Source organism: Lichenostomus cassidix, chromosome 8 (assembly GCF_008360975.1).
Source record: "Lichenostomus cassidix isolate B80296 chromosome 8, HeHo_3.0, whole genome shotgun sequence".
NCBI classification, from domain to species: domain Eukaryota; kingdom Metazoa; phylum Chordata; class Aves; order Passeriformes; family Meliphagidae; genus Lichenostomus; species Lichenostomus cassidix.
In genome coordinates this window covers 888,820-912,808 of record NC_139489.1, presented here as the reverse complement: position 1 = coordinate 912,808, position 23,989 = coordinate 888,820, and the positions used below count along the sequence as shown (strand labels likewise).

The 23,989-nt window shown below is 48.8% G+C and overlaps 1 protein-coding gene and 1 long non-coding RNA gene across 2 annotated transcripts in view; both read right to left on the bottom strand.

The window, feature by feature from the left end:
* The window catches only part of LOC146433583 (uncharacterized), a 214,838-nt gene that overhangs the window by 4,060 nt on the left and 186,789 nt on the right, over window positions 1-23,989 (bottom strand). The window lies entirely within an intron of this gene.
* Window positions 1-23,989, bottom strand: part of LRRC7 (leucine rich repeat containing 7) — a 79,307-nt gene that overhangs the window by 4,060 nt on the left and 51,258 nt on the right. Inside the window, exons 8-20 of the mRNA XM_085067296.1 lie at window positions 23,670-23,771; window positions 21,798-21,897; window positions 20,820-20,944; window positions 17,382-17,597; window positions 14,309-14,431; window positions 12,874-12,985; window positions 12,501-12,681; window positions 9,930-11,607; window positions 8,202-8,351; window positions 5,004-5,123; window positions 3,639-3,857; window positions 2,322-2,414; window positions 1,095-1,169 (exon numbers count right to left, since the gene is read on the bottom strand). Of these exons, the coding sequence (XP_084923422.1) occupies window positions 1,095-1,169; window positions 2,322-2,414; window positions 3,639-3,857; window positions 5,004-5,123; window positions 8,202-8,351; window positions 9,930-11,607; window positions 12,501-12,681; window positions 12,874-12,985; window positions 14,309-14,431; window positions 17,382-17,597; window positions 20,820-20,944; window positions 21,798-21,897; window positions 23,670-23,771 (3,294 nt within the window). The remainder of the gene's footprint in view (window positions 1-1,094; window positions 1,170-2,321; window positions 2,415-3,638; window positions 3,858-5,003; window positions 5,124-8,201; window positions 8,352-9,929; window positions 11,608-12,500; window positions 12,682-12,873; window positions 12,986-14,308; window positions 14,432-17,381; window positions 17,598-20,819; window positions 20,945-21,797; window positions 21,898-23,669; window positions 23,772-23,989) is intronic.

Here is a 23,989-nt window from a genome sequence, read left to right as displayed (position 1 = left end):
ACACAAAGCACACATTTCTCTTGTCCTCTGTGGATGCTTTCAGAGCTGGGCTGGGTGCTCCAAGGGGTGATTTCATTCCCACTGAAATCCTGCTGTGGCTCTGGGGTCTGAGCAGGAGCTGCCTAAAGCCTTAATACAAAATACACAACCAGATCTCTGCTCTGGGAAAGAGGAACACAAAATCCAGGCAGGGAAAATCCCAAGGACATTGACGACTGTGCCAGGATGAGGAATTCACAGAATGATGGAATCTCACAGTGGTGTGGGTTGGGAGGAACCTCAAAGATTTGGGAGATCCATAGGACAGTGAGCCAAGGCTGGGCAAACCCAGGGAGGTGGAAATTCCCAGTGAGTCCCAGCAGCAACTGGGAGAGTGGGAAACAAGTGGCACAGGCAGGGACAGACTGCAGGGAGGAGAGTTTGGGATGAAGGGCTGAGGGGGACAAAGGGGGACAAAGGGGGACAGAGGGGGACAAAGGGCTGAGGCTGCTCAAGGTCCTGTGGGAATGACTGTGGGCACAGCCAGACCTCAGCAGCACCGGGGATGGGAACAGCAGGAGAAATGTGATACTTAAAACCCCACAGACCTTCACCACCCTTTGCAAGAGGAATTCCTCCTGATGTCCAACCTGTGCCTCCCCTGCCCAGCCTGAGGCTGTTCCCTCTCCTCCTGTCCCTGTTCCCTGGAGCACAGCCTGACCCCCTGGCTGTCCCCTCCTGTCAGCAGCTGTGCAGAGCCACAAGGTCCCCCTGATCCCCTTTGCTCCAGGCTGAGCTCATTTCCAGCTCCCTCAGGGAATCTCCAGACCCTTCCCAGCTCCATTCCCTTCCCTGGACACTCTCCACCCCCTCAGCTCTGATTTGGGGTGCCCAAAGTGCCCACAGGGCTGGAGGTGCCCCAGGGCTGTGCCACAAACCAGCTGCCTGCAGCCACCTGGGCAAAAAGTGCTTTGGGCACCTCTGCTCCAAACCAAATCAATATTAAATCCCCTAAAACCACAACTAGCAGTGAAATCCTGCTGCAAACAGCAAGCACTGTGTTTTTAGGACGCCCAGGCTGAGCTGAGCTCCCAGCAGTCCCAGTCCATCCCTACCTGGAGGATCTTGTCTCCGGGCTGGAGCAGGCTGGAGGCAGGGCCGTCAGGCTGAACCCTAGTAACAAAGATACCCTATAGGTCAGAAGTAACACAGGTTAGGATGCTTTCTGCAAGAACTACAGCCCAAAAAACAGGGGGCTCCCTAACTGGGGGCTTTGGATACCCTGGAGAAGGGTTAACTCCAAATTGTTGGAGTCTGTTTGTAATCAAACACCACCTGAAGGGTGGAGCAGCTCCCTGGCACCTTCAGCAATAATTGTGGATTGTTGGAAACTAAAATCCCACATCACAAAAAAAGTGCAATGTGAACAGGCAAGAGGGACAGGTTATCAGGAGGGAAATGAAAATGGAGCAAGAGTTAATGATTAGAATAATGGGTACCATAATCTGTACAGAAATATTCGTTTGCTCCCTCTAGGAAACAAAGCTTTAATTTCCTCATTTGCCAAAAATTTCCCTTATTTATGGAAGTTCTCACTGTCTCTGCAACCTGAATCCAGCATTATCCAAGAACATCAGCTCAAGGAATGTGTTCAAGGCCTCATTTTCCAACAAACTCCAGTCAGTTCTCTGGCACCAAACACAAACCCACAGGTGTGAGACTCCAATTCCCAATCCTGCAGCCCTGGGACTCAACATATATTGGAGTTTTCCAAAGCTTCCTTTTATTGCAAATAGATTTATCTTAAATGTGCAATTCCCAAAATAAATTCTGAGTCTCCCTGGCCACTGCCAGGTGACAGTTTTAATTCCCAGGAGAGGAGACAACTGCTGCCATGGGGTCTGTAAGGATCCAGGGATTTATTTGGTTTTATTGGACAAAGCAGCTGCAAACTCTGGAATTTCAGCCACCAGTGATGGTACTGCTGCTTAATTTATTAATTTAGTAGATGTTTAATCAGGGTCTAAGGTGACTCTTAAAAAGTGAGAGAGACTCCAGAAAAGAGCCCAAAAATTATCTTATCCAGGGAATATGGGTCAGACACTCATGGGATTGATGCTTGATTCCCTCATCTTTTTTTAAGATGAAAAGGGGAAAAAAAAGCAAATAACACTCTGCTAAAAGAAACAAACAAACCCCAACCCAACAAAAAGCACCAAGTATAGGGAAAAGAAAATTTCAATTATCCCAACAGAAGGGTGTAAAAATCCCTCTCATGCTCTCTGCCTCCACTCTGTGATTCTCTCAAATAAGGAGCAGGGAGAGAGAAGTTTCCAACTCACCTTATCAGAAGGTTTGAATGGATTTCCTTGGCCACTTATTCCACCACTGATACTAAACCCAAGGCCAGGATTCTTCTCTATCCTCACACAAAACTGGGTTAGAAAAACAGGGATGTCAGCGCTAAAACTGCCCAAGGTTTCTCAAACCCCATCTTGAGGAACCCAAATCCCAAAACCTCCTTCCCTCACATCCCAATTCCCTGCATGAGCCAAACCCCTGCACTCCCAAAATGGGAAAAGCCACTGGAATATTGCTATCAACTGGAAGAACTGGCAGGATTTTCCCACACTGCAATGACACCACAAAATTCCATGTGGCTCACAGATTTTTCCACGGATTTTTAAGTTTTCTTTTCAAGGAGGAAAAAAACCCCTTTAGACTTGTGAGAGAGAGAAGTTCACCCTGGCCAAATTTTCCACTTAAACACTGGGATAAACCCATCAGTGAGGGTTCAGCTGGTGCAATTTTATTTTCCCAGGAGGAGTCAGAGAGGTGCAGCACCCCTGGGACAAAGCCAAGGGATAAAATATTCCAGAATTTCCAGAGCATTGCTAGGATCACCACATCCAACCACTCCTGCCACAGCCAACAGGGCTGAGCCTTCTCTTTCAGTCAGGGGGACTCTAAAGAGCACTGGGGGAATGGATACAAAACAAAAATGAGCTCAGAGGAGCTTCCTGGCCATGCCCTGAGCTGGTCTGTGCATGTCCTGCCCCAGCAGCCACTGGTTCTGAACATCAGGGATGTGGGACAGGAGCTGCTCCTGTGGCTCCACTGACAACTCTCCCAGTCTAGCCAGAGCTCTCCCAGTCCAACCAGAGCTCTCCCAGTCCAACCAGAGCTTTCCCAGTCCAACCAGAGCTCTCCCAGTCCAACCAGAGCTTTTCCAGTCCAACCAGAGCTTTTCCACTCCAACCAAAGAACTCCCCCCGTTCAGCAGAGCTCCCCCAGTCTGACCAGGGCTCTCCCAGTTCAGCAGAGCTCCCCCAGTCTGACCAGGGCTCTCCCAGTTCAGCAGAGCTCTCCCAGTCCAACCTGGCCTCTCCCAGCCCACCCAGATCTGCCCTGCACTGCCCAGCTCAGCTGCCCCACCCCATCCCGAGGCTCCCCTCTCCCGCAGACCCCTTGGCACAGCCGGGAATGTCAGTGCTCAGGGAGTGTCAATGCCCAGGGAAGGTCGGTGCCCAGGGAGTGTCAGTGCCCAGGGAAGGTCAGTGCCCGGGGAAGGTCGGTGCCCAGGGAGTGTCAGTGCCCAGGGAAGGTCAGTGCCCAGGGAGTGTCAGTGCTCAGGAGCCGCAGTGTCCCCAGGGTCTCACCTGCTCCTGGTAGGCGTCGGTGCTGCGCTGGCCCTTGGTCTGGATGAGGCAGCGCTGGGGCTGGGGGGCTCGGGAGCTCTGCGCCGCCGGGATCTGGATGGGCAGCGGCGGCTGGTACTGCTGGATGGTCACCTTGTTCATGCTGCCCTCGTACTGCTGCTCGCGGCTGCGGTGCTGCAGGCTCTGCGATCCCATCAGCGTCTGGATGTGGCTACCTGCCTGTGGGCAACCAGCGCGTCAGCAAGCCCTGCGGCTCAGAGCTCCCGGCCCGGCACGGCACGGCACGGCCTTCGGAGCTGGGAAAAGCAGGATTCTCACATTTCTCATCCCAATTCTTGCAGCTCGGAGGGTAAACAGCTCGGCTGTCAGAGCCACCTCCATCCCACACCCTTGTGCCCCGTAGGCATCTCTGGGAGCCCAAATGGCTTTTGTTCCCATCTCCCGGCAATTCTGGGATCTCTGGCTGCGCTTCCCTCCGAAGCCAAGGGCTGCTGCTCCTGCAGCTGCCTGGGGTCAGAGCTGGGAGCAGCGGGGAGATCCTTGGGATCATCAGTGTGACACTGTGACTCCCCCTGCTGTCACTCTCTGCCTGGATGAGGAGGATGGATCTCTGGGCAGTGATCCCTGCGATTATCCTGGCTCATCCCTGCGGCTCCACCTCCACCCCGGCTGAGCTGCTGAGGATCCTCCATTCCCCAGCTGCACGGTCAGAGCAGCCCAGCCTGAGCCCCTGAGCCGAGCTGGGGCTGCGAGGGGCAGCCAGGGTTTGCCAGGAGCTCCAGGTGCTGGAATTCCACATCCATCACCAGGAGGCACCGGGAGTGAGCCTCTTTCTCTGGGAGTTTATCAGGGAAAGGGCTGTTCCTGCACAGGGCTGGGCTGGAGCCATCCCTGAATGCTATCATTGGGATGAAACCTTGGGATGAAACCTGGGGATGAAATCTGGGGGTGAAATCTTGAGGTAAAACCTTGGGATGAAACATTGGGATGAAACTTCAGGATGAAACCTCGGGGTGAAATCTTGGGATGAAACTTCGGGATGAAACCTTGGGGTGAAACCTTGGGATGAAACTTTGGGATGAAACTTTGGGATGAAACCTGGGGATGAAACTTTGGGATGAAACTTCGGGATGAAACCTGGGGATGAAGCCCCAGGATGAGCCTGCAGGACAAGGCCAGCAGCAGCTCTGCCCAGCCCTCTGCACCCACTTTCCAGCCAAAGCCCAACACCAAGGAGCACCAACTGCAAACCACCACCCTCAACTCCCAGCAATGCCCACTCTGAGCCCTGAAACACCCCGAATTTCACCCAAACCTGTCCTGCAGCATCCCGGGCTGGGCTCAGGGCAGGCTGGCAGCCCTTACCTTCTTGGTGACGGTGTCGGGGGGCACATCCCGCCGGCCCAGCGGGTAGGGGGTCCAGGGGCTGCCCACGGCCACCTCGTCCTGCCCGTTGTCCAGGAGGCTGCTCTGCTGCGACGGGCTCTGTTCACAAAGGCAGGGCAGCCTTTAGTCAAGCAGCACCCAACCCTCAGCACTCTCACACCACAGCAACCCAGAAACCTGCCGGGCACTGCCTGCCCAGCGCTCCACCAACACTTGAGCTCTGGGAATCTCTGCAAGCAGGAGAGCTCGAGAGGTTTGGGGCGGAAAAATGAGAATAATGAATGGGGAGAGAGAGGAGAAAACTCGTTGGATGGGAGTCGTTGCTTTCGGAGGAACAAATTTGGGTAAAATTCTGGATTTGAACAGCCTGCCGTTAATTCTGGAGTAAGGACTTTCTTACTGCTCGTTCAGCAGTAGGAATTTTTTTGGATTTGCCACCGAGGAAAAGGAGATGTTTGTGTTTTCTGCAGCAAACATCCCCTGGTGGCAGCGCTGAGCTCCAGGTGAAGCTCCCAGAGCTCCTGGGTTGTGCCAAGGACATTTCAGTCCAATATTAACCTGGAATTCAATGTTTTCCTCAACACGAATGGCCATAACACACAGTGGAAGTTTCCTAAATGTTTATCATTCCCATTTCTCTCCTGTTCCACGTTTCTTCCTTGGCACTTTCCTCCCTGTTTTTTTCCCCTCTTGTTTTCAGGACTTTTGAGGGTGTTTGGACTTTTCCTGCCCCCTCATGATATTCCATTATCTGTTTCTCTGTTTCTCTGTCATCACTGGGAATTTTCCCAACACCTTTTGGGTGTCAGATTTCCCAAAATTCCAGCATTGTCCTGCTACTGGGAGCACCTGGCACAGTGTGGTGCTTTTGAGTTCTGATTATTTGGGATCTGTAAAGGAACAAAAATATCTGTTCTTCCCCCTCTGCCATTCCAGTAATTTCTTCTCCAGCTTAGACTAAAAGAAAAAAAATCAGGATACACTTCTTTAGATGGCTGAAGAGTTAATTTGCTTTGAAATGTGAAAGCTGGGAATTCATCCACTAAAAACTATTTTTAAACAGAAGTTGATAAGTAAATAGAAGGAAATTATGATTTAAATCACATTGCGGAGGTGAAGAGAAAAAAAAAATCCAACCTTGATTATTTCAACTGAAAGAAAACCTTCGTTAAAATTATTTCATAATTCAAGAAATCTTCCAGAAAAATCATGGAAGTTGTGATTTTCCTTCTATTAAAAACCACTGGAAAAACATTTCCCATTTAAATTCCAGGATCTCCTTGTAGAACTTTCTTTACCCCATTAAAATGGCAAAATGAGCCATTCCCTCTAGAGCTGCCCTGGGAATTTGTGCCCTTGCAATATTGGCCATTTGCTGACAGAAACTCCACTTCCATGAAATCTGGGGAAAAGCAGCACTTCCCACATTTTCTGCGTGGGGTAGATTGATGCCATGAACATTTTCAAAACAATTAAGGGTTAAAGTTGGTTTGCTGACAGGCAGACCTCACTCATTACTCTCTTGAATTCAGGCCACAGGAGGGAGGGAAGGAGGGGAAGAGGCAAGGATTGAACCGCTGTGGCCTGAATTCTTCAGGAAATGCAAGTTCTGTGGAAGGTGGGAAGCAATCAAATTAAACAATACTAAACATACACAATATTCTTCCAGCAATCATTTCCCCCCCTTGCAGTAATCCTTCCCAACAATCATCTCCCCAAACAGTACAGCAAGAGAACAACCCCTCAATGCAGTTCAGCATCACAGTTTCTATGGATATGGAGCAATGGAAATGCTGGTGAAATTGAAAAGCAGAATAATCCACATCAGACCACACCCCAAAATACACCCCGCAGCAGATTCCTGAATTTCCCCAGACATCCACCATTAATGTCCATATTCACCTACAGCCTAAAATCCTGGAAGTGCCATAAAACACCTCATTCCTAGCGAGTGTAGGGAAGCAGCACCATTTTTGGGGTTGATGCCCAATGGATTTTTCCAAGGACTCGTGACAAGGACTGGCAGGGACCCCAGCAGACAGACAAGTTCTCGGGAAGCAAAGACAACACTGGGATGTCGTCCCTGCCCAGCACACACATCCAGGGATCCCCCTGGAGCCCCCAACCCACACAGAGCAGCACAGACCGAGCAGGACGGGAGCCTGGGGACAGCGAGGGGACGTGGGATGGAGGTGACAGAGGATGGAGGGTTGGGGACAGCGGGAAAGGCCTGACACTGCTCCCTGGGTGCTGCCATCCTGTCCTGGATTGCCTGGAATTCCGGCTGGAGCAGGCCGAGGGTTGGGATCCAGCCAGCTCCTGCTGAGTGATCCTGCTCTCCTCAGCCCTTGGATCTGAGCTCAGCCTTGGAACCTTCCTTTGGGACTTGCTGCTCCAGCCTGGGTGGGTGCCAGCAGTGCCAGGGGCCAGCCTGGCAATTCCCAGCACAGATGATCCCATTGGAACTCCGGGATCTGGGCTCTGCTGCCCCGTAATTACTGCCAGAGCTGCTGCTGGTTTGTGCCCACAGGGCAGGGGAGGCTGAGCCATGCCTGTCCCTCCAAATGCACAGAAAGGCCTCAGCATCCCCTCTGGGACACAGAAAATCCTGCAGGAATGGCCTCCCTGCCTTGTCCTGCATGCTTCTCCCTTCAAATAGTTGTTGGGAATGCACGGTTTTGTATGTCTGTGCTGGTCAATAATATATATAAGAGAAGCAGTAAATAAGTGAGGAAAATATTCTCTTTTGTAGGTGTTGCTCAAAGTTTAAAATGGGTTTGAGTGTGATAACATGTTCAAAACTCATCAGGTATTGCAGCACACCCAATTAACACTCAAATATTAAAACCCCTGTCTCCTGGAGCCTATTTAAATGCACATTTAGCATTTCCACACCCATATTTCTCGGATCAAACAGCCCCAGAGCAAACCACGTTCCCCACGGAGCACAGGGCAGCCCCGGTGTGTGTGAGGAGAGCAGGAAAGCAGGAATGACAGCCAGGGAGCTCCGGAATCCAGAAAGCAAAGCCACCCGGGGGCACAACTGCACCCCTGGCAGCCTTGCTTTGGGGATTGGGCATCGTGAAAGCATGAGGAAGAGGCAGAAGCTAAACCAGGAGGAAGCAAGGATCGTTAATTAATCAGGAATGCCGGGAATGCTGGCTAGCCCATACTTACTTTCGGTAGAGGTAGCTCTTGAAGCATTTGGTTTTCAAATTTAGATTTAGGCTGCAAGTTTAAAGTCATGCTTCGGCCGGCATGCATGGCTGAAACCCCTCCAGAGTGCAGCATGCCAAGGCTAACTGTGTGGTGTTTGTAAGCAGCGCTCTGAGTAGAGGAAACAACCACGGGACACGTATGAACACACATGCTCAGAATTAAGTCTCACACATACATGGTTAAGTTCACAGAGTTTTAGTTTAAGCCAACAAACAGTACCAAGTATCGATAGCTCCTCCAGGCATGCACTGGTCACACACAGCGAGTACATTGCTCCTCGTACAGAAATGGGCACCAGGGAGACTTCCACGCTGACAGCACATGAGGGGTGGTGGGATCTGGAGTTCACATGGTACAAGTCTTTCTTTTTTGCAAAAAAGGCCAGATTGGGGTTCGGCTGTGCAGCCAGAGGTGGGGCTGGCAGTGAGGAGCAACCCCTGTGTGCGAGGGCTCTGTGCCACCCTGCTCCCTGACACCAGCAGGGACACCCCGGGGACAGTGGCTTTAGGTGACAGCTGCTCCAGGGGCTCCAGGTGCTGCCAGCAGCTCAGCCTCCAGCTCCTTGGAGCTCTGCACCCAGCAGGAACACCTCGCAGGGACCAGGAACAACCACTGCTGTCAGCTTGGCAGGGCTAAAGCATCCCTTAATACAGGTTGTAAACTAGGTGTAACAATATTCCTTAAAGCAACAGCATCTGGGAAGTGTTTATTTCCACCAGGAAGTGCTCTGCTCGGGGTGCACTGGTTTCCCTGGGTGGGAGGCAGTTTCCAGTGGGTTTACACAGCACAAGGATAAGAGCTGAAGGAGGAAAACACTTCAGCCCTGGAGCCCCTTTTTAAAGTTTCCCCATTTGAACCTTAAGGATAATTTAATATCATCACAGCCGAGCAACTGGAAAGTAAGGAGGATATTAACACTGGACTCAGGAGGCTCTAGCATAAAACAGGTATATGGACACATTTGGCAACGACTTCTGATGCATTTCACCACAGGAATTTGTCACAACCACTTCAGATCACGGAGTAAATTGGATTCATGGATTAGGTCATTAAACAGGTAATGACTGAATCATGCACTAAAGTACCCTTTGGATAGAAGGCAAATCAGCATAACTTCCTACAGCTAAAAGGAGTAATGATCACATTCCCATTAAAACAGCGGCAGTGGATACCCAGGGATATTTCTCAGTTATAGACACCTTCAAACCCCCTGCACTAACGGCGACATGAAAGCTAAAATACATTTTATTACTTATTCTCTTTGTCCTTTATTCCCTTTTACTGCTAAGACGTGCCCAGCACCTTGGTTGTCACTGACATGGTGGTTCCAGCAGCACTTCCATGAGCAGGGCAGAACCTCAGGGCTCTTCCTAATTTTGGGCAGAGCTGCAGGAATCACCACCCCGGTGACAGGCACTGGGGCAGAGCCTCTGGCTTTATGCAGGACCCAGAGTCACCACCCCAGTGATGTCCACCAAGGAATGTCACCAGTGAGGAGCGTCTGGATTTACTGGGACCCCTCACTCCAGCTGAGCACCCCATGGCCCTTGGCGGGCCAAACCCTCTGACACCACAGCAGGAATTTCATCCCTGGGAATTCTGGTGGTCACCACTGCACGTGCAAATCGTTTGACAGAGCGAAACACACAACTAAAGGCATTAATTGCAGAGAAATGCCAAACATACCCTGTCTAACCTTCTAGCTTCTATATGTCTAAGTAGCTGTTGTCTCCAGTCAGCGGGCATTTTAGCACAGCTCTCATTTCCCTTCCCAGGGGGAGGCCTCGGCTTTATATCACTGCTATCGGAAGGCTTGTCGCCATAGTTACCCAAGTTATAGTCTGACGGAATCTTTTCCAGCAGAGCTGCCATGGTGGGCCTCGCAGAGACCGGCCGCGTTTGGGCCGTGCCGTAGCTCTCAGTGCTGTAGCTTCGTGCCGACAGGGGCCTCCTTTGCGTGAGGTTTTTAACCGGGAAGCTCCCGGTCTGGGCTTTCACTTCCTGGTAGGAAGGGTGCTCGTCTTCGTAGCGCCCGTTGCGCTTGAGGAACTGGGCCTCGGGCACGGCCATGCTGCCCTGGCGCTCCGGGGCGCCGCGGAACGGGGCCCGGCCGTACCTGTCCGCCGGGGGCAGCTCCTGCGGCTCGCCCACCCTGCGGAACACGGACATCTCGGCCGAGCTGACCAGCGAATCCGCCCTGCGCAGGAAGCCGGGCCGCGCGGCCGGGCCGGGGAAGGGGGCTGCCGCCGGCTCCTCGCCCACCGAGGGCTGCGAGAAGGAGAACATGGGCTCCACAGGCGCGTAGCGGCCGTAGCCCCGCGGGCTCACCAGCTCCTGGGGCAGGCTCTTGGCCGGCTGCGGCAGGTAGTCGGCGTTGAGCTGGAAGGGCGGCAGGAGCCGCTTGTCGGCCGGGAGCTCCACGGCGCCCTGTGGGTTGAAGCTTTGGTCGAACTGATAAACCTTCTTGGTGACCGAGGCCTTGTGCTGCGGCTGCACCTTGACGCTGCCGTAGGTCAGCAGCTCGTCGTCCAGCATGGGCACGGACTGGCTGCGGGACATGCTCAGCACGCCGTGCTCCGGGCCCAGCAGCTTGTCCACCCTCTCGTGGGGGCCCACGGTGTCGTTGCCGGATGCATAGTTTTCCAGGGGGATGTTGTACACCTTGTACGCCCCAATGTCGATCTCGTCGATGCTCTGCGACTTCTTGAACTTGTTCGTTTTTATATCCCTCATCATCGGGGAGAGCCGCTCCGTGCTCTTGCTGATGGAGATGACGTTTTTGGAAGGCTCCGGGCGACAGTGCATGTGGGAATAGACGTTCGTGAGGCTTCTGTTAGCGTTGGAGTCGTGGTATTCCCACGGGATTCCTGGAGTGAAAGTGCTCGTCATTTCGGGAGACTCCTTGATGTGATCTTTCCGCTCGGGCAAAGGGCTGGTGTTGGGGGTGCTTTCCAGTTTGGAAGGAAAAGCTGTCCTGTCTTCAAAAGGACTGGGGGTTCTGGTCCAATTTTGCCAAGGATTGGGAGGAGGCACTTCAGAGTCGTGTGTGTTTCTGAGCGCGGGCTGCTCCAGCTCCAGGGGGATCCCCACGATCCTGTCCTGCCGGATCAGCGGCCGGCGCCCATGCGCCGAGGAGCTCCTGGATTTGCTGCTCAGCAGGGGGTTGGTGCCGGAGTTCTCCGCCGCGCTCTCCTCGGCCACGAATCCCGTGTTGTCGTAGTGGGAGCTGTCGTTCCAGCTGTCGGCGAAGGCGTCGCTCAGCGGGCGTCGCTCCGGGCGCGCCGGAACGTTCCCGGCCGGAGCCGCTTCCCGCTGGCTCAGCAATGGCTTGGTCTCCAGGGGCTGCGGGTACGACTGGGCCAGCCTGCAAAGACAAGAGAAGGGAACAAGATAAAATGTCCTCTATCCCAGCACGTCGGCACTCATCGTCCTTGGAAGGTGATTCAACCTCTCCCATCTGCGCTCTGGCTTCGGGGTCACGCTGGGAGACTTTGGGGATTCTTATTGCTGAATATCCCCAGCTGGAATGTTGATCCCACAAGGATCATCGAGTCCAGGAACCAAACCTGGCCCCTTGGTGTTTTTAGCACCAACTGAGCTACTCTCAAGCTGTTGGAAGCTCCATGGAGGTCGTGCCTCTGGCACGGGAATGGTGGCAGCAGGATTTTGCCCTGGAGCAGAGATTCTGACAGGATACACATGAAGAAACTAAGAAGTCACTCAAAAGCCTGGCTGGCTCCATGCTGTGTTCCCAGAAATCCTGCTGAACACATTTTCCTGCTGTAAAAATAAGGGATGAGTGCGATGGAAGGTTTCCCCTGCTTTTTAACCAGAGACACCGGAGGCAGTTTGGAGCTGTTCTCATCCAGCTCTTTAACGGGGCAGAGCTGTGGATGGAACACGAGGGCATTTATGGCAGGGAGAGACAGGACAGGCTGTTCCTGGAATGTTTCCAGTGCATGGCTTTCCAAGAACCACACTGTTCCTGGAGGTCCAGGGCAGAGGGAGCTGGGATAGCAATCATGGGACACCAACTGCAGCTCCATCTCCAGGAGCTTTAACACCTGGAGGTAGCCCAGAGCTGAAGCACCAGCTGTGGGATTACTGGCTTTTATGGAATATTGAGGGTGGCCAGCTCTGCACGGCCAACACGGGATAAAAACATGGATTTTTTAACCCCCACAGGGAGACAGGGTCACGGTGAGGGCCCAGGCAGGACAAAACGCAAGCAGAAGCTGTGTCAGGAAAATGTCACACCTGTTCCCCCACAAAGAGTTATTCACTGCTTCTTTAGCCGTGGTCTGCAGGGAGCCCATTTTTACGTGCGCGTTGGAGGAGCCTGAGGAAGCCTGGGAAGGGGAATAGTCTGAGTAAGTGCCTGAGGAAACGCTGTTATTCAGACAATGGATCTTATCTGCTTCAGACTCATCTGTCGACTCTGAAACAAAACACAGCAAACGCTTTCAGGGGGTGGCGCTTGGGAATGAAACTCCAGAAAAACACATTTTGAAGTTCAAGCTATGGATGATATCAATATGTGCACGAATATCCGCGGGCTATGGTTCACAGACAGAGGTGGAACATCCCCAGCACGCGATTGCATCTCGAAGGCCGTGAAATCCATCAGTACCTTTCTTGTCTTTACCCAGCAGGACGAGTTTGGGCGGGTAGAGCGGCGTCTCGGGCATGGAAGGACGGAGCTCCCCTATCCTCATCTCGCTGCCAGGATGTCCAAAGGCATCCTGAGGGACACAACAACGCAGAGTAAACACGGGGAACAGGAACACTTCCAACTGCAGCACACAAACAGTTCACAGCCTCCTCCTCGTGATCGTTAAAACGCCCCAAACCCACCATACGGGCAGTGCTGGTGGTGCTGTTTTGTCAGCAGAAAGTTCTAATTAGCCCACACAAATACCCCTCAAAACTGTGGTGATGTGCTCGTTCTGGAAATGTGGACAAACCAGATGGAACTTGCAAGATACATCGAGGCTGTTGTAAACATTTTTGATGAAGTCAAGGTCACCAAAATGCTGCCAAGCAGAGAGAAATAAACACAAATTGAGAGTAAACAATTGGCATTTCAGGAGGGAGGATTCCTCGCCCAGTTATTTGTGGTGAGTCCTTCCAGAGATTCAGCTGTCCCTGGAGCTGCACTTAATTAAAATGGCTTTGTCTCTAAGGACTTTGTGGCTAAATTAAAATGACTTGGATTTAATAAACTTCTGCACATCTGACCTTCAAACAGGCCCTGCAACAGGACATGTGCTGAAAATCACACCAGTTAAACTGGGGGAGGGAAGTGGGACTTGTTCTTAGAAAGAGATATTTTAATGGAGGACATTTAGGCTCACAGGGTGGCTCGGAGGGAACGAAGGCACCAGCAGGAATTTTGGGGCCTTTCTGATCCCTGCAGAAAGCTCAGGGATGAGAAGGATGAATGTCCCGAGGAGACAGGGATGGGTGGCACAGGAGGATCTCTGGACCTTGTCCTGCTTTTGGTAAAGGTTCTCCAGTGAGTTTGGAGAGTGAAGGCAATAGGGAGAGGTGCAATAATTAGGGAAACAACTGAAACTGGAGCACCCAAACCAAATCCACCTTGCTGGAATGCAAAATGCTACAGTGGTTTTTAAATGTTCTTGTTTTCACTTACAAGCAGGAAACTTTTAGAGGTTTACTCTCCATTAACTACTCTCTGTAGTAACAGAGATTTGTAGAAGCATTTGCCACATGATCTGTCCTTGGAGAATTTAATTCTATTTACACCAGACCTGTTTCACTCCCTCTGTATGTGATGTTCTGCTGGAGGAAGGACCTTTCCAGAAGAGGCATCCTTGCTTTAATTAACCCCTCAGGGCTCATATTTCAGCTCAGCACAGTTCCATGGTGATTCCCACACGGAGTGACCCAGGCAAGGCTTCCCCTCCCCATGCAGAGGATGTCCCTGGTGCTCCCCAGTGACACCCAGAGCCCAACCCAGTGCAGGGTGACAAACTGGTGCAAACCCCGTGCCTGGTGGCAGTCAGAGGGAGGTTCTCCACCTGTGGAGCTCAGGGTGGCTGTACCTCGGAGCTTTGGGCTCCCTCAGCTGTGTCCTCCCTGCCCAGGGCTTCTGGAGGTGATTTTGGGCTGTTCTCAGAGGCAGGCAGGGAGCTCCTGGGGGATTCTGTGGTTTCTTTATCTTGCGCCTAGAATCCCAATATTGTGCCATGAAACCTCCAGGAGTTCTAAGCTTAACTTGCTCCCTTTGCTGGGAGAGAGGAAGTTCCCAGAAGTTCCATTTCTGGCACAGGGTTTTATTTCAGGTGCATGAAGTTCCTTATTTTATAGTTATTTTCCTTTTCTTTTTATCCCCAGTCCAGTTATTCCAACAAAACTCAGTGACTTCTGAAAGAACCACTCTGGCATTTGTGAATCTGCCATGAATATGTGAAATACACTGTAAAAACCCCAAACCATATTCCATTTATCTTCAAGGGGACCTTTTCCTTACAAGCTCAAGAACAAAAAGGTCACTAACAGGAAGAAAATTGCAAGGAGAAAGGGAAGAGAGAAATGCAATTGTGTTGAGTCAGGATTTCTTCCTCAGGGCTAAGTGGGGAAGGAAGAGGATGGAGAAGTGTGGTGAGGAGAAAATACATGGTAAAAACCATTAAAGCAACTGGGAAGAGAAATATCACCAAATATTCATGCTGAGAGCACAAGAATATTAAATTATAATCCAGAGGGATGGAATTTTTGGAGAGACCAGACTCCTGGAATCTGCTTGCAAAGAATATAATGTATCTGCATGGAGCAGCCCAGGGAAGGGCTGAGGCAGAGGAAATGTGGAATATTCTCAATCCAAACACATCCAGAACACAAATTATAAAGACCTGACTTGCTGATTTTGATATTCCTCCTTGTTTCTCATGGAAAGGCAGCACAACTCCCTAAAAAAAAAACCTCAGACTCCTCTTTGGCCAAAACTCACATCTTTCAAAAAGAATTAGAGTGATGAAGAGGTTTCCTTCAATCGATGATTAATCAAGACATTGTTTGCTGATTGTGAATGAAGGTGAAGGATGGCAGAGAGGATTTGAAATGCAGCTTGCTCCTCATTCCAGATGCTCCCTTTCATGATTGAGAAACAGTTTCTGAAGAGACACGTGCAAATTAATTGCAGGGGAAGCCAAAAGAGATCAGAAACCAGACTATCTGAGGAGAAGTGAGCATTGCACCTGAAATTCAATTACCTGCCATCAGAAACTGCATTCAGCCTCCAGCTCCATCACAGCACACCTGCAGTTTCAAAGTCTACTTTCACTTGAGGCTGGAGTTTCGTCTGCTAATTATCTGCCAAGCAAATGGAGCTTAATTATGTTTTATTTAACGGGTTACAACTGAAATCAGGCCAGTATTGTTCACAAAGCCATTCACACTTTGCCTGCACTTCCCGTGTGCTTGATGCTGGAGCAGGGAGGTGAGGAGAGGGAAATGGATCTGATCAGAGCCACAAAATCAGAAATTCCCTGAGTCTGGGGAGGACAAGAACTCTCCTCCTCTAACAAACCACTGATTTCTGGGACCAAACACCTAAAACCTCTGGATCAAATTCCAGACAGAAACACGGAGGGATAATTAAAACCCACAGAAAGCTGTTGAGGATATTCAAGTTCAAACGATGGGTAATACAAAATAAATTCTATATATTCACCAACAAGAGCAGAATGTCAAGACTCGTGGCCCAAGGAGCAGATTTACACAGTGAGGATTTAATGAGTCAAAAGGAATGATGGTGGAACTGAAGATTTCAGATCTAGATGGAAACATGGGCGATTTAACTTAAATATTTTAGTTGAAATTAAATATTTAACTTCTGTATCTTAGTCCTAATCGAAATCGTGCCTGGAGTGGAAGTTTTCTGAAGCCAACTTTTAGAGGAAACTTTGCTGGGTTATTTTTTTAAGGAACAAAAATGTTTAAGTGCAAATAAAGCACTTACAGTACTGGGAGAGCAGCTAGAGATAAATGTGTAATATTTGTGCCAAAGACGTGGAAAACAGAGGGAGAACAATTCCTGCACCCAGGACTGGCATTTCAAGGAAAAGGAGTTCATCACAATGCTCAGATGACAAAAGAGTGAAAAAGAAGGAGAATATTTTTTCTCATTTCTTTCTTTTCAATACTGAATGTTCGCAAAGATTTTCAGGAATTCTGGCATTCAACCTCTTGAGCTTTTAAACTCTCATGGGAAGGGATTTCCCTTCCTTTGAATGATGCCTGCAACAGGTTTGGTGGGGTAGGTGGGACCAAAGCCCTGCTTTTTGTAGCAGCAGGACTGCAGGATTTGGGAATTTACCTATTTGGTGATTGATCCTGGGATAGAACTTTGGGAATTTACGTCTTTTTGTGATTAATCCTGGGATAGAACTTTAGGAAATTACATTTTTTGTGATTGATCCTGGGATAGAACTTTAGGAATTTACCTTTTGGTGATTAATCCAGGGATAAAACTTTGGGAATTTAATTTTTTTTGTAGTTGATCCTGGGATAGAACTTTGGGAATTTACCTTTTTTTGTAATTGATCCTGGGATAGAACCTTAAGAATTTAACTTTTTGGTGATCAATCCTGGGATAGGACCTTAATAATTCAACTTTTCTGTGATTGATCCTGGGGTAGAACCTTAGGAAATTACCTTTTTTTGTAATTGATCCCAGGATAGAACTTTAGGAATTTACTTTTTGGTGATTGATCCTGGGATAGAACCTTAGGAAATCATCTTTTTTTGTGATTAATGTTGTCCCTGTGCTTGGCAAACCCTCCAGGAAGAGCTGCATTCTGCAGCTCCCTGGGAGTTATTGCCCAGGGCTGCTCCCTGCAGTGGAAATCCACCCCAAAATTCCCATCCAGGGAGATTTCCACCCAAAAATCCATCAGCATTGGGACAAACAGCATCTCAACCCAAACCTGAATGCAACCCAGCAACTCAATATAAAACTTTATGGGGGAAACAAGAACCTCTCTGAGGTCTGTGATTCCCATCATACCAAAACATCTAAAAAAGGTGGTTCAAATCCCCTAAAAAAGAGCCTGGAGTTTTTTTTCAAACCCCCTAAAAAAGAGCCTGGAGAGGAAGAAAGATCCTTTACATTACCTCCACTGGCAGTGGGATCTCCTTGGGGGTCAGTGGTGGCCACTTGTGCTCGTACTTGTCCTTGCCCGTGGGGTCAGTGGTGGCCGCTGGGGTCACCACAGGGTTCTCAGGTCTCACGCCCAGGCTGGGTTTGCTCACCAGGTTCTGCACAGATTTCACCATGTTCTTCAAATCCTCGGGGTATGGCGTGGGGTAACGCTTCAGGTTTATCTCCACCTGAGCAGCCAGGAAAGGATGGATTAGAATGAGCAATTAAAGCATAAATATGGGATTAAAAGAGTGTGGAGTAAGGGGGGCTGAGGGCATTTCCCTCGTGCTTTGGTTTGAAGAGGTTTGAAATGAAATTTGCTCTTTGTCAGCCCAGAATGGAATCCCAGTGGCATGAAATCAGGGCTGGGAACATCCCCTGCCAGCCCTTCCCTCACCCTGGGAGATATTGCTGACTCTCCACACATTCCCTCATCCTGCCCAGCCAATCCTGCAGTCAATGCAGAATTCATTCAGCCAGGCTGAGTTAATCTGAACGACGGATGGAGCTGAGCACTGGGGCTGATCCCCTGGAGGGTTTGCTCCTGGAGGTGGATGGTGTTCACACTCACTGACAATGTTCACACTCACTGATGATGTTCACACACACTGATGTTCACATGCACTGATGGATGATGTTCACACTCACTGACGATGCTCACACTGACTGATGATGTTCACACACAGTGATGTTCACACTCACACTGATGTTCACACTGACGATGTTCACACTCACTGATGATGTTCACACTCACTGATGTTCACACTGATGATGTTCACACTCACCAATGATGTTCACACTCACTGATCATGTTCACACACAATGATGATGCTCACACTCTGACAATGGTTCACACTCACTAACGATGTTGACACTCACTTGGGTGGCTCTGACTCTCCTCTGGCACAGCAAAACAAACCCAAAGCTCTCCAGAGAATCCCCTGAGCCTGGCTGTGCTTTGACTGCCTGACAGACCCACAGATTCCCCGGAAAACCCCAAATCTGAAGTTCCTAAACTGTGTCAGGATAGCAAGGCAGGGAAACTTCCAAATCCTGCTGGTGCTAAAGGATCTGGAATCTTTCAGCACACAGCAGCTTTTACCTCACAGTGTAGGTGAGCTGACAAAGCTGATTTTAACAGCTCCCTGTCAGAGCTGCTGGATTGACATCCCCAGCGAGTGGGGAAAATGCAATTTTGGATTCAGCTGAAAATGGTCTGTCCACAGGAATATTTCAGAGGCAAAAGCATGATTGATTTGGTAAATAAAACTGCATGAAGTGCTGGCATGCAGATCTGAACCAGGAGAGAATAAACATCACCGAGCAGAGCAGAAAACGTTAAAATCTGTGGCTGGGATGTCACTTTTCATAAAGAATTCCAACAGAAAAAGATAAATTAAGTCTGGAAAGCAGCACTAGAGCTCTGCTGCAGCTCTGGCTGAATGAAATCGTGTTTAGGGTGGCTTAATGAGGCTCTTGGTGTCTCCCAGAACCCAGGCTGTGGTTTTAGGGCAAAGGCTGAGCCAGGCAGGGCTGGGAGCCAAGGAACAGAGCAAATCCTGGGGAACAGCAGCCAGGGAAAATCAGCTGGGATGAGGCAGATCATCCCAGCCAAGGGTTTAGCTGGAGTTTCACACCCCTGGCAGTGTTAATGTTGAGCAGCCAAACTCCTGGGAGCTGTGGGGGGAACAGCCCTGGGATGCAGATATTTCCCTCCCTGATCCACACTTCTCATCCCAGGGGAAATCTGTATTTCCCTGTCAATCCCATTCCAATGCTACATCCAAAGCAGCCTGATCCCAAACAGATAATCTTCAAAGTTCAAAACTCCTGATGGAACAAATTTATCAAACCATCCCAGTGACCAAATCGATTTTAGCAGGTGTTTGGCTGAAAGTTCAGTTTGATGGGAGATAAAAAGTGAAAATGACTTCTGCTGTTATGAAATGCTGCAGTGGTGGTGGGTACAGCCTGCTGAGAATTTAAATTTATTTCAATATCTCCCTTAAAAGTCTGGTGAAACTGCTAAAAACGTTCATGTTGAAACCTCCAGCCATGTCAGCCCCAGCTAAAATTCTGCTAACAAGTGGTGAAACAACAGAAAACTTTCCAAGCTGCTGTTTTCCATACATGACCCATAAATCTGCAATTCATCCAGGGTAAAATTCCAGTTTAATCTATTTATTGTGAGGCGAAGGCTGCTTTTGGCTTCATTTTGTGTTTCACTAAATCTGCAATTCATTCAGGGTAAAATTCCATTTTAATCTATTTATTGTGAGGTGAAGGCTGCGTTTGGCTTCATTTTCTGTTTCACCAAAAGCAGCAGAGTCCATTAGCTCTGGGCACAGGAGTTGGAGAAAAATTCCCCACTGGGAAAAACAGAGGAAAGAAAAATCCAAAATTTCCATGAAGGTTTAAATGGAGCATTAAGAGCTATTGACAAGAGTGCTGTTAATTTCAGAAGGAAAATCTGATTTAAACCTCCTGAGATGATTTTCTCTCTGACCCTACATTTTACCTTGGGTGTTCTACCACAGCTCACAATGTGCAGGGTTGAAGTGTGGGATAATTCCTTTGTGTTATTCAAGGAACAGACATTTTCATGACAGCCTTGAAAATATCCTCCTGACAATGCCACTGATTGAGGGATTGATGGAGAACTCTGGGATGACATTAATTTCAGGAGAATGGGGGAGGAAATTCATGTTTTGAACTTCATTTTTTCCCAAGTGATGTCCTCTCCACTGCACATCCCATGAAGCTGCAAAACCCTCGTTGGCTTCTGCTTTGAGAGGAATATGGAATCCTGTCTGGGATCAAAATAGTCCTAAAAAATCCCCTCATTGGCTTCTGCTTTGAGAGGAATATGGAATCCCTTATGGGATCAAAATATTCCTAGAAATCCCCTCATTGGCTTCTGCTTTGAGAGGAATATGGAATCCTGTCTGGGATCAAAATAGTCCTAAAAAATCCCCTCATTGGCTTCTGCTTTGAGAGGAATATGGAATCCTGTCTGGGATCAAAATATTCCTAAAAAATCCCCTCATTGGCTTCTGCTTTGAGAGGAATATGGAATCCCTTATGGGATCAAAATATTCCTAAAAAATCCCCTCATTGGCTTCTGCTTTGAGAGGAATATGGAGTCCTGTCTGGGATTGAAATATTCCTAAAAAATTCCCTCATTGGCTTCTGCTTTGAGAGGAATATGGAGTCCTCTCTGGGATTGAAATATTTCTGAAAAAGCAGTGGTTGGACAGTAACTGTGTCCCAATTCCCTTTGGGACAGAATTCCTGTGGCAGGAATATGCAGAAATATGACATTGAAAACACAAACCCAGCTCAATTCAAGACCTGCATATTGAACTCCATCCATAATATATGAATCACACAATAAATCCAGCAGAACTCACCTTCACTTTCCCTGGATTTTCCTCCTCTTCCTTTTTGTCCTCGAATTCAAAGGCCACAGTCATCCTCTGCTGCCTCTGCTCCTCCCACAGCGTGGGGTTAAAGCTGTCACTGTCCGACTGGAAATCTGCAGGGATTGGGAAGGGAGATGGCAATGAGCCAAACAGACTTTGCACAGCTGGTCACTTGGGTGATTGACTGAAAACATGAGGGGGAAAATGGGAATTGAGAAACCATTCCAGAGTTAGGAATAAATCTGGGATGGGAGTGGTGGGAAACACCACCAGGGTTTGGGGCAATGCTGGGGCAGAGGGAGAGTGGGAAAACTCCAATTGAATGGAGCTGGGGTGTGGCTAGCACAGGTCTTTCCCATGAGAACTTTGTCCTGTGTTTTATAAACAAAGATGAAGTTTGGATGTTATTAAAGACAGTGTCTCGAGATTTGGACAGTTCAGGCCTGGCCAGTCAGGCCTAGGGGGAGGTTTCTGACTGACCAATCTGGGTGACCTCTGAAAATTCTATATAAGTTGGAATTAAATAATAAAAGCTCTTTTTTATGCCACACTGAGAATCTGTGTCTTCTTTCTCTGCTAGCAGCTCAACAGTGACACTGTGGGAGGAGAAAACCCTCAATCCAGCAAAGTTTGGGAGCCTTGGCATCCCATGGCATGGAGCTGGACATTCCCAGCTCCCAGACAGAGATGCCAATTCCACGGACATGACAATTCCTGTTTCTCCCAGGCTGTCAGACTGACATTTTCCCATTTCCACTTTCACACTGACATTTTCCCAACCCCTTTTACTCCCAGAGAGGCCTTGTGGGAGCAGTGGAGCCTGGAGGAATTGTCAGGAATTGAGCCCCAGGAACTGTCACTCCCTGCTGGAGCTGGGATGTCTCAGGAGAATCACATCCCAAGCCTTCCCCTCCTTCCCTCTGGAATTCCCTCCCCTCTCCAAGGCAGGATCTGCTGGGGTTTCACCTTCATCGCTGCGGGGCTGCTGGGGGAACATGTAGTTGGTGAGAACTCGCTGCTTGGTCTCGGGGTGAGCCTCGGTCTGCAGCGGGATCAGAGCCTTGGACTGCAGGGGTGGGAAACAAATCATCCATTAGCTCCTGGAAATGGGAAATCCACCTTCATGGGCACGGGGAATGTGGGAAAACCAACTCCCCGTGGGCTGGGAGGAGTGTGGAGCCTCATCTCCCATTCCTCACTCCTGGAATTCCTGCTGTTCCCATGGGGAATGCTGCCTGGGTGCTCTGAAGGAACAGGATTAGGGAGCAGAGCTGGCACTGCACAGTTTGACACCCCTGAAGTTGGGTTTTAACCCAATTTAAAACTCCTCTCCCATTCCTCACTCCTGGAATTCCTGCTGTTCCCATGGGGAATGCTGCCTGGGTGCTCCAAGGGAACAGGATCCCTCCTGGGATCTTGGAATGGGATGGGAAACAAATAATCCATTAACTCCTGGGACTGGGAATGGATCAACCTTCCAGGATACAGGGAATGCAGGAAAACCAACTCCCCATGGGCTGAGAGCAGTGTGGAGCCTCATTTCCCATTCCTCACTCCTGGAATTCCTGCTGTTCCCATGGGGAATGCTGCCTGGGTGCTCCAGGGAACAGGATTAGGGAACAGAGCTGGCACTGCACAGTTTAACACCCCTTAAATCGATTTTTAACCCACAAAAAATTAATTATTGACTAAATTCAGTGAATTCCTGGTGGCTCCAGGCTGTCAGTTCACCTGGAGCAATTCACTGTGGAATTTCCACGGAACATTCCCTGAGTGTTCCTGCTGGGTTTGGCTGCACTTGGGGATGTTTTACCAATCCTGAGCTCTAAATTCAACCCAGGAGTGGCTGTCACAGTCCACAGGATGGAAACCAATCCATGCTCTGCCACAGAAAACCCAAAATGCTGGAAAATGTTGTATATTTAACGGGCTGTGGGTGTTCTGTGCCTGGGCTGCACAGCCAGGCAGTGTTAATTTTTTTTAATGGAAATCAGAGGGGGAAAAAAAACAACCCCAAGAATCCTCATTTAACCCAATAAATTTAATCATAATTTTCTATTACCCCTCCCCATCAGCTCTCCCATTTTTGGCTGGGCTCTAAAACTAAAATGTACATTTCAGACTTATTTTGGAGCCCAGCTGCTGCTGGAACTGTTGCATTTCTCAGGGCTCCTGTTGCATAATTTGGTTTAAAATAGAATCCCAAAGAGTATCTGCTACAAACCAAAGCCCTGCAACAAAGAGAAGCTCCCAAATGAGTTTTCTCCAAAGCAAAACCCAAAGTCCTTGAGCATCTTTGACTTCTTTGAACTCTCCCTGACTACAGTGGGGTTTAAAATATTCAGGGATGGGAAAAGAGGATGGAAGAGGAAGGCAAGAAAAAGGAATAGAGGGAGCAAGAGGTGGGACAGGATAATAACAAATTGGGGAACAAACACCTGGAATTTCTACTGCCAAAATACTCCCTTGCTGCTTTTGCCCTTTATTTGCTCCTTTGGTGAGGAGGCAGAAGCTCATCCTGGTGAAATAAACCCTGCAAAGGTGGGAAAAAATCACACCCAGCAGGATTTGTGGCTGGGAATGGAAATCCAAAGGTGGGCTGGGAGCAAACCCTTCCAAAATCCCATAAAACCTTGTATTAAGCAAGATGATATAGTATAAATGAAATATAAATATAATATAATATAAGTATGATATAAATGAAATATAATATAATATAATATAATATAAATGAAATATAATATAATATAATATAATATAATATAATATAAATGAAATATTCACAGCCCTTGCTACAACCCCTTTAGTGAGGAAAACGGGAATATTGAAAGGCATTACCTGGTTGTCAGAAAGCCACAGGGCTGCCAGCTCTTTCAGCTTGGTAAAAGTGAAGGGCAAATTCTTCAGTCTGTAAATGAGAATTTTGGGACAAGGTGAGTCCTTCATTTCCAAAATAATTTATTTGAAGATTTGTGTACAGCACGTTGATGATCACACTAAAATGGCTAAAATTTCATTGTTTTTCCCCCTCAATTTTACTAAAATACAACATTTTATCAATATTCCATCTAATATTATTATTAGAACACAGTATTTGATTAATATTCCAAATTAAGAATTCTATTTGGAAAGTAGAACTGCTGACATCACATCCTTTG